This window comes from Rosa rugosa, chromosome 7, assembly GCF_958449725.1.
Source record: "Rosa rugosa chromosome 7, drRosRugo1.1, whole genome shotgun sequence".
Classification (NCBI taxonomy): domain Eukaryota; kingdom Viridiplantae; phylum Streptophyta; class Magnoliopsida; order Rosales; family Rosaceae; genus Rosa; species Rosa rugosa.
Window position 1 is genome coordinate 13,379,470 of NC_084826.1, and position 9,817 is coordinate 13,389,286.

General features: G+C 37.5%; 1 protein-coding gene across 2 annotated transcripts; it reads left to right on the forward strand.

Annotated features, from left to right (window-relative positions):
- The first annotated feature begins 5,021 nt into the window (after window positions 1–5,021).
- On the forward strand, window positions 5,022–8,971 carry LOC133720708 (serine/threonine-protein kinase PCRK1-like). 2 transcript variants are annotated; one of them, XM_062147142.1, is made up of 5 exons: window positions 5,022–5,260; window positions 5,835–6,236; window positions 6,678–6,938; window positions 7,132–7,254; window positions 7,844–8,971. In XM_062147142.1, the coding sequence occupies exons 2-5, from the start codon at window positions 5,856–5,858 to the stop codon at window positions 8,447–8,449; spliced, it is 1,371 nt and encodes a 456-aa protein (XP_062003126.1). In that variant the 5' UTR covers window positions 5,022–5,260; window positions 5,835–5,855; the 3' UTR covers window positions 8,450–8,971. The 2 variants fall into 2 exon arrangements, with proteins under 2 accessions (XP_062003126.1, XP_062003127.1); XM_062147143.1 differs by lacking the exon at window positions 5,022–5,260 and adding an exon at window positions 5,395–5,578.
- Window positions 8,972–9,817: the final 846 nt, after the last annotated feature.

Here is a 9,817-nt window from a genome sequence, read left to right on the forward strand (position 1 = left end):
CCACTAGGAGGTTGCGACCATTTGACTAAGTAAGGAACTTGCCGCCTAACTAGGGTCACCAAGGCACACAAGGTGCATAAACCGAGACTAAGCTCACATTGTCCTACCATATAATTGGAGGGTTGCAGTGACAAAGAAACCTAGAGGGTTGTTGTCACTGTCAGGGATTCCAAGCCAACCGCAGACAACTTTAGTGTAACTATTCAGTTTCTCAATGGAAGATCTTAGGTTATCCCAAGTTGGGGTGTTGCTACAGCGGTAGAGTCCCTGACTGGTTGCTCAAGTGTCTCACTTAGCTACCTAAACCATTAGCTGAGTAAGGCATGAGGCACAAGTAAGCTGAGAAAGTCGGGGAAGAGACCCACGTTGATGGATGTGGCATTAGCTGCAACTCCATTGGATGTGGAGGAGGGCTTTAACATCCTAAACACCAATGGAGTGGTGCATACCGGCTAAGAGAGAAATGGCAGACCCAAAGGTCGAAAGAACAAAATTAATTAAGGTGACTGAGAATTGGTCTAACCAAAAAAGAAACAGTTTCTAAGGAAGCTCAAGCTGCTTGATGAGGTAATTAAAGGTGGAAGAGGTTGCGAGTGATGTAGTGGAGGGTGTGGATGGTCCAATGGGGGCGGGTGACTGATGAGTTGGATGCTACTCTTCTTTTGGAAATGGCACCAGAATCTGCTCACGCTTGAGACTTGTCGCCAAGAGTATCTAGATTTTCTGTGTCATTTGATTTTCCCATATGAAGTGTTGGCTAGTTTTGGATGTGCTTCATTGTCCCTAAAAATGTTGAATTGCTTAGGTAATGGCTCTATTGATAGCCCCACAGGAGTGAGTCGTTATGTGTAACTTCGCTGATCAATAACAAACTTGACATGTTTCTCAAAATAAAAAATATTGAACAATGTGATATGTACAGTATTTGACATGATTGACTCATATGATTAAGATCTTAAATTTTTGGTGCCTTATCATTGCCCATGAGTTCCATGTGTTTAAATTGATAACATCAATTTATGTGCTTGAAGTTACATCACAATCTCACAATGGCTAGAGTTGTGTTTAAATAGATCAGCTTCTTACAATATTAGACCATGCATGCATTATAGATAATTTGAAACCAAACTAACTTATGAATGTAGATACTAAGTGTACTGTCAAGGGGAAGAGTTGCAATGTGGTGTTGGTCATCTGGGCTCCTAACGGATTAGTCATTCGGCTTAGGAAGTCTTTGAGACATGGCGATCAATCCGAAAGGAAGGTGTCAAAAAAAGAAGAATATTTTTTTTTAAATTTATTTATTTATTATTTTTTTATAACAGTACATGAGGCATGAGTCACTGAGAATTAAGGTGAATTTTACTTTCCAAAACATCACAATGGTGCCTGGGGTTGAAAACCCAATCTAATTTAAGTACACATCGTCAGTTTCTTGGTTATTTTGTGTGATTTTCGTCAAAATTGTGAGAGCAAATCCGTCATATATGTATGCCGGTCACCTTCTCCTTCGCTGAAACTAGTGAACCCATGTCTTCTTATTGTTGTAAAAAAAAATAAAAAAGACCATGTTTTCTTCCTCGCTGAAAGCCTAAAACCAGCCTCCATCCTCTTCGCTGCAAGAACGCAGCCTCTGCATGCCTCTCTTATAGTCTTACCTCTCGTCGGTCACCGCCTATATACTTTCAAGCTCTACTGTTGCCTCCAGTCACACCATCACTGCTTACCTATCTCCGCCGACCAACCAGACTGGCTAACCATCATCATCAGCGGCCACCCAGCAACCCATGAACATCCCGAAACCGATTGGGGATGATTGGTGGAGGCGTCAGCATCCACAGTCACACACATATAGATGAATAGATATGTCTCTCATCCAAAGAGCCTTACCAAAACGCCTCCCCAAACTTTTAGATTTGCAAAGTGGTCCCTCAAGTCCTTGAGATCCTCGAGTGAATCCCTCGACTGTTCATCTTCTCCAACTCTCGCTTATGAAATCCACGTCTTCCATTGCCCAGTAAGTCCCTTCATTTTTCAGCATTTGGGTCTTCATTTTCATTTTTTTTATCGTTCTTGAATTGAATTTGCAGAGTTCTCCAATTTTGTGCTATGAATATGAATTTGTGCTCGCAATGGTTACTCTCTCTGAAATTGAGCAAAGGAAGAGAAATTCCGTCGAGCTCGATTGAACTCCTAAAGTGAAATCTGTCCTGACGTTGGAGAATGAAGGACGTGAGTTAGAGAAATTCCATTATCGAAATTTGGGATCTAAGATAGGAGATCAACGACGAGCAATTCATGAGGATTCACCGAAGACGTTGGGGACAAAGCAACATTGCAGGCGCAACGCCCGATTGCTCGAGATTGGATCAGACCAGTCTGTGAGAGAGAGAGAGAGAGTATGGAAATACTAGATTACTCTTTGAAATATGAATAATGGCATAAGGGTTAACTGTGTTATTGACGACAATTACTTAAAGGAAAAGGATCCTCTCTTGAGCAACTTAATCACCTGAGCTACCTAAGCTTTTGACTAGACAATGACACGTGGATATAATGAATCCAACGGTCTAAAACAAGCTTTAACTTGTCTTCTTCTCTTTTTCTTCTCTCGCTATTCATCTCTTCCTTCACGCCTCTCTCTCTATATCTCTTTCTCTTTCCCCTGTGTTCTTTACGAATCTGTTCACAGGCTGAGACTAAACAAGAGAAAAGTTGCTAGTAGAAATTGGGTATATGCAGACTAATATACTAGGAACTGATGCGTTTCAATATGCAAGATGGCATCATTCATGGACTCTCTCTCTTTCTTCCCTCTATTCTTATTTCACTTCACTCAACACCAATGCATATAACAGCTAATCAAGTGGGTTTCAATGAAATTTGATATGGAATTAATTTGATTTTCTGAAAATAAAAGAGAGAGACCAAACTTAGGGCTAGTTTGGGATTGCTGTGACTTTTAAAAAAACTGATGCTGCTGTGTTGTGAGAATAATCAACTGTGAATTAAAACAATTTCGTGTTTGGTAAATAATATTTTTAAAAGTGTTGTCAGTACATAAAACAACTGCAGAGTGTGTTTTGATCTACAACAGCTTCTAAAAGTAACCTCTGGGCTGCTTCTAAAATCTGCTGCTAGTGACCTATAACTTCCAATTAAAGCTGCTTTTTATTTATTTACCAAACACAATAAAATCTAAAATTTTGAACAAAGGCTGATTTTTTCAAAAACGAAACAATCCCAAACGGGGCCTTAGCTGATGAGAAAACATTGATTATGAATAAGAACCCATGGTATGCCTTCGATCATTCATAATCAATCTTTTCTCAATGTTTGTTACTAGCTGCCTTATGTCATCTTCCAATGGGTCATTCACACCTAAGTATTAATTGATGAAATTTGACAGGGAACAAACCCATTAATGGAACACCCAGCCTCAGAAATCGAACCCAAAAATTGAATCCCAACAAATTTCGTCCCATCAATTCAATCACAACCAATCCCAAAAGGAAATTTAGTAACCACCATAACTCATAAAGACGAGTAAAAAACTTAACAGAGAGAGTGAAAGAGAGTATTCTCTGCGAACTTGTTTGTGATTGAGATATCTGTAATGAACAACGATTTCGAATCGGATGAGAAGTCGGAATCCGGTGACGACATTAAGGAGGCTAAAGCTAAGGACGGTGGCGTCGGTGAGGATGAGGCTAGGGTTTCGCCAATGAAGCTCGATTTAGAGAGCAAATGGCGAAGGTTCTATGGGTTAGAGAGAGAGAGAGAGAGTTGGAAGTGTCAATCACTACGTGGCACTATGTAAACCATTAGATGTTCTTTTTTACAGGTGATTAACTTGCTTAGGAGAGATCATCTCTCTTACTTAAATTGGGTCGAGGTTTTAACCTCATATACGATTGTGATATTTTGTAAAGTAAATTCACCTTAATTTTCAATGGCCCGTATCTCTGTACTGGTTCTTAAATTTTTTCTAAAAAACAAATGTACCATCAAAGACTCAAGGTACAAAGACTAACGTTAATGAATTCATAAAATTAGCTCTAATGTCCGTCAACTTTTTAATTAGCAAGGACAAAGACTAACGTTCTTTCAAAACAAATTTGTACACTTCAAATCAACCATCGGATAATCAAAAATATGCTAATCATCCATATTTTTCTCAATATCTAAAAGAATTCTCCAAAGACTCCAACACGAGGCTAGTCTTTGAGAGTGTGTTTGGATGAGGGAAAAAATGATGGAATTTAATTGAAAGTAAGGATTTCATAATTCCTACAAGCTAATTCCCTCGTTTGGCATTATCAGATTGGAAATTTTAAATTTCTCTGTGGAAAAAAACGAATGAATTCATTATTTAAATTCCCTACTTCAATTTCCATCAAAATAGGTGTCATTTACGAATTCCTTTGCAGTATTCAATTTTCATTTCCAAAACAAGGCTTTTTTCTATTTTATTTTTTTATTTATTTTAAACTTTCTTAATTAATTACACATTTCAAATCCTAAATAGATACAACCAAACAATAGAAATTGCAATTAATGGAATTTTAGATTGATGGAGTTAAAGATTCCATCATTTATAAATTCCTACGGATTTCATAATTTTCTCATCCAAACGCACCATGAATGACCATTTCTCTCTGCATCTACCGATAACATGAGACGTGGAAATTGGAAATTGGAAAGTGTTCATTGTTGCTTTTAACTTCAAAAAATTCATCAGCTATAATAAAATGTAATTGTGCTAGAAAGACTGGGATAACCTAGCTTAGCGTTTCCAAATCTCATTTGCGGGACTTGGTTGACCCGTCCTCATTCCCTTTCTCTCTCCTAGACTTTGTCTCTCCTCCAAGCTTTGTTGTTCTGTTTACTAGTCTCTGTCATGTTTCCACTTTCCAACCCTCCGTTCACACTAGGATTGGATTTACCAGCCGTGAAAATAATAAAAAAAGGTCGATGATTGTGACCAGTTGGTCTTATAATTTGCTGGTTTTGATTATTACACGTTTGGTTGGTGAGGTTAAAGCTGACCACTTCTTGTTGCCGTGTTGAGGTTTCTTTGAGAAGCATAGACTGCGCGTTCCTTTTGTCTCTAAGCTTTTGAAGTCTTTTGAGGGAAGCAAAATGGATCAATTGGGTTTTTCTCATTGCTACTACTTGTTGTTGGGAATTTGAATTTTGTGAGTTGTGAGGGAATCAAGGACGTAGTTTTGTGCAATCAAACTGAGATCGTTAAAGCAAGGTTCTTTTTTCTTCTTCTCTTTTTTTTGTAGTTGATAATTTCAGTTAAACCATCTTTATCATTGCCTTTCTTTTTTTGACCTTGAGATTATTTTGTTAGATTCACACTATATGATTGGGAACTTGAGGAGAATTGATGTCTTGGGTCTAGTAGAGGAAGTGAAAGTATGGAGCTTTAGGCAAAATATAGTGGAAAAACATAGAATCTGATTCCTGGTTTTGATTTTTTTGTTTTTTCCTCTTGATTTTGTTTTCTAGTTGGTTCGAGTGTTCTTTATTTGAACTCGTGGTTGGATTTATGTAAAGAAAAGAATATGCAGTGAGTTTCTAATCTATAATGGTTTTGTTTAATCAAGTTATCAGGACATTTTTGGTTCTTTGTAAAACATCTGCATATAATTCTGGGTACTTTAAGAAACTTGTATTAGAATGGTAACCAGCAATTGTAGTATTTGATTTGAGCTTTGTTGGATCATTATTGATAGTAAAAGTGTTTGGGGTTGCAGAATTGGAGATTGTCATTTAAATGGTTTTGAAATCGATGGTTCTCTGACTCTATGTGTTTTTTTTTTCAGCTGCTAAATTCTGCGAGGATTATGTGTTGTACACTGGTGGGAGCTATGAAGTGCTTCTCCTTCTATCTTGGAGACAAAAAGGATGAACCAAAAAGCCCGAATACAACATTTACCGATGGTGAAATAAAGAGATCTGGATCTGAGTTGGATTCCCAGAATATCTCTGACGCCAGTTCAGAGTCCTTGAGGAGGAACCAATATCCTAGTTTCTCTCAGAGGCCCAGCAACCTCAGAATATTCACAGTTTCTGAGCTGAAGGCAGCCACTAAGAATTTCGGCCGATCTGGCATGGTTGGAGAGGGTGGGTTTGGGTGTGTCTATAAAGGGCAGATTAAGAGTTTAGAAGATCCATCCCAAAAACTTGAAGTTGCCGTGAAACAGCTCAGTAAAAGAGGGTTGCAGGCAAGATTTTTTTCATTTTGTCAAAAATTTAGAAAAATTCCTTTTCACTAATGGTAACCTGGTTTTTATGTCTTTATGATTCATTTTTGGCTGTTCACTAAACAAAACTAGTGGTTGATAGTTAGTAAGTTAAAGACTAAATGTGGTACTGTGTTACTCATTAAGCTTGATAAAGAGAATCCTAATGTCTGACAATGATTGGATGGTAGTGATCCATTAACACATAGGTTCTTATCTGTTTAAATCTTTTGTTGATGTTGATTATTAGTACACTGCATCCTCTCTCACTTCTTATTTGATTGTCTTCCTAACGGGGAGAACAACATCTCTGTCTTGATGGCACAGTCGACCTTGTTTTGTGCTTGTTATCGGGATTGTTGGTCTAGTTGATTCAAACATTTTTGTCTGATTTATGCTTATACATTCTATCCCACCTTCCAGGGGCACAAGGAATGGGTGACAGAAGTTAATGTTCTCGGCGTGGTTGAGCATCCAAACCTTGTCAAACTAGTGGGCTACTGTGCTGAGGATGATGAAAGAGGAATCCAGCGACTTCTTATTTATGAATATATGCCTAATGGAAGTGTAGAGAACCATTTATCAAATCGTTCAGATACACCTCTTTCATGGGCTATGCGATTGAAAATAGCACAAGATGCTGCTCGTGGCTTAGCATACCTACATGAAGAAATGGATTTTCAGGTACTTTAAATCTTTTTCTCCTTCTCAATATATGTAAGAATTTTGATACTTTTTATTATGGCTATGTTTACATTTAAGTTTTAGAACCTCAACCTAAAAGAAAAAGAAATACTATAAACAAGAAGAGATGGGAGAATAGGTTTTGTGAGGTAATGCAGTTCTCTTATATTGACTTCTTTATATCCTGTTCCAGATCATTTTCAGGGATTTCAAATCTTCAAATATCCTGTTGGATGAGGAGTGGAACGCAAAGCTATCAGATTTTGGAATGGCTAGGTTGGGTCCAGCAGAAGGATTAAGCCACGTCTCAACAGCGGTATGTTCACGAATGCTTTAATTATACTTGCTATGTATTGCATTCATAAGTATTTCTATAATAGGAAATGCTCCAATGTCATGGACTTTACCCAAGTTTCTGCTAAAACGAGTTCAAGAATTACTTTATTTATTGTTGTATGTTAGTTATGACTTGTCAGACCTGCAAGTTTTTTCTTCCAGCCAGGCCTTTGAAATTGCATTAATCATCTTCAGATTACTCAAACTTAAATCATACAATCATTTTTAACATTAATAACCTTGTAAATTGTGATTTTTATGAAGCTGTGAAACAAAGTTGCTCGGTATAATTGGAGTTTCGTGTTTCTAGAGCTTCAGCAAAGTTAACATATATCCTGAAGTTTAAGATCGTAAATTTAAACCTAGATCTGGCATTTAGTGGTTTCTTCTGCTTCAGATTTTCAGGATGTCTAGTTCATGCTTAAGTAAAAGCATATATACTTATTACTGTCTTCATCTTGTTTGAAATACAATTCTTTGGCCTGTTTCCACGTAATGAAACGGAAATACACTATGATCCATCCACAAACCACTCTTACACTTACAGGACTGATGATTTTTTTCATCAGGTTGTTGGAACCATGGGTTATGCAGCACCTGAGTATATCCAGACTGGACGTCTGACATCTAAAAATGATGTGTGGAGCTATGGGGTCTTTCTCTATGAGCTCATTACAGGTAGGCGTCCTCTGGATCGAAACCGGCCCAAGAGTGAGCAGAAACTCTTAGAATGGGTAAAGCCATACCTGTCAGACTTGAAGAAGTTCAGGTTAATAATAGACCCTAGGCTTGAAGGTAAGTACCCCCTCAAGTCAGTTCAAAAGCTTGCAATTATAGCCAACAGATGTTTGGTCAGACTCCCCAAGAACCGTCCAAAGATGAGTGAGGTGTTGGAAATGGTAAATCAGATTATAGAGGCACCATCAGGCCAGAAAAAAACCAAGGAGGCACCATCGGGCCAAATCAAATTCAAGGAGGCACCATCTGGCCAAAATAAGATCATGGAGGCACCAACAGGAACAGCAAGTCTGCCACTACCACCGGTCAATTTGGCACCAATAGAAACTTCCAGGGACCATGAAACAGTGAGCAAGAAAAGAAATGTGGAAATGAGGAGGGGAGAAACTGGTTGGTTATCTCGTATGTGGACACCGAAGCTTTTAAGGACATGCTGATTGGAAGTACCCTTTAAGCACTAGTCCTGGTGGTTGTCCCCTCGACTTATCTGATGCATATATTATAGTTTGACACAGAAAACGCAGATCAGCTATTTTCTTGTAAATAACACCCTTCATCTTCCAGTTCAGCGCTGTCAAAATCTACGTATAGATCTGCGATCAAGTTTACAAATCTTCTGCGGGAAGTTTTATAGACATTGCGCCAAGAATAGAATGTAAGACGGATTTCAGGCTGCTTCAAAGCTGGTCCAAGTTCTTTTGGTAAGTAACATGTAGTGCAAGAAGCTTTGAGATGCTAATTGTAGTGGTCTCAATTATAGAGGAACATCTTGGTTGTTATTTGAGTACCTAGAAAAGCACATGTGAGATTAAGTTTTCACTAGTAATCAAGGTAATCACCACTCTGTTTGTAATTGTAACTCTTTTTTCTAACTTGTATTATTATTATTTTTTTCTTCTTTTTATCGAAAAAAAAAATTGTATTATTATTATTATTATTATTATTATTATTATCTTTTTCATCTGAGTGTCATAAAGCATTGGAAGTGACATTGGAGTTTGGAGTGTTTGATTATGAAGTTACATATCTTTATCTTGAATTCTTAATAGGTACAAGACTAATGCTTCCAATAATCCAAGTCATGAACTTGGGGCTATTGCTAGAAACAAAACTTGGGGTACAAGAAATCACTCAATTATGCATATATAATTTTGTTTGGATCATTCATTTGTATGTTTCTGGGTTCGTATTCATCTCATTAGACAAATACAGAAAACAAGTTTCCATTTTTTGGATGTCCACAGAACAAAAGACAGTACAAATTTGGCCTTTGCTTATATAGAAATCTAGAATATCATCACTTCAATTTCAATTGTGGTGCCCAACTGGTTAACTCTAGTGTATGACCTGTTATTAACGTATGGATTCAGGCGGCATATATTGACAACGTAAATATAGCGTGCCAGCTTGCTGATTCATGTGGGCAGGTTTGAATTTGTTTGAGAAAATGAAGCATGCTTTTGAAAATTGGTTGAGCTAGTCGACAGTAAATTCTCAGATTTTTTGGAGTTTTGGTTCCCGTATAATTTTTCTTATATTAAATAATAATATAAGTGTGAGACTGAGTCTGACAGCTTAACTAGACTTTAAATCTCATGTGTTACACTACATATTAAAAACTTACAGAGAAAAAAGTTGTATTCATATCCTCATTCTATACTCCACACTTTTTCTTCAGTTAGACTTTAGATATCAACCCTCGGAGAAGAAACAGAAAATAAAACTTGCTCCCTTTCTTATTTTCTTTAATTTGGACCAGATAGTCGCAACGTCTGAACTGCAAGCATGCAACTCCACCTGATCAT

Excerpts from the sequence above, each read along its gene's own strand:
- LOC133720708 (XM_062147142.1), top strand. The coding sequence starts at position 5,856 with ATGTGTTGTACACTGGTGGGAGCTATGAAGTGCTTCTCCTTCTATCTT. Across the intron at positions 6,237-6,677 it reads TCAGTAAAAGAGGGTTGCAG|GGGCACAAGGAATGGGTGAC; the intron begins GCAAGATTTTTT and ends CCCACCTTCCAG. Across the intron at positions 6,939-7,131 it reads ATGAAGAAATGGATTTTCAG|ATCATTTTCAGGGATTTCAA; the intron begins GTACTTTAAATC and ends ATCCTGTTCCAG.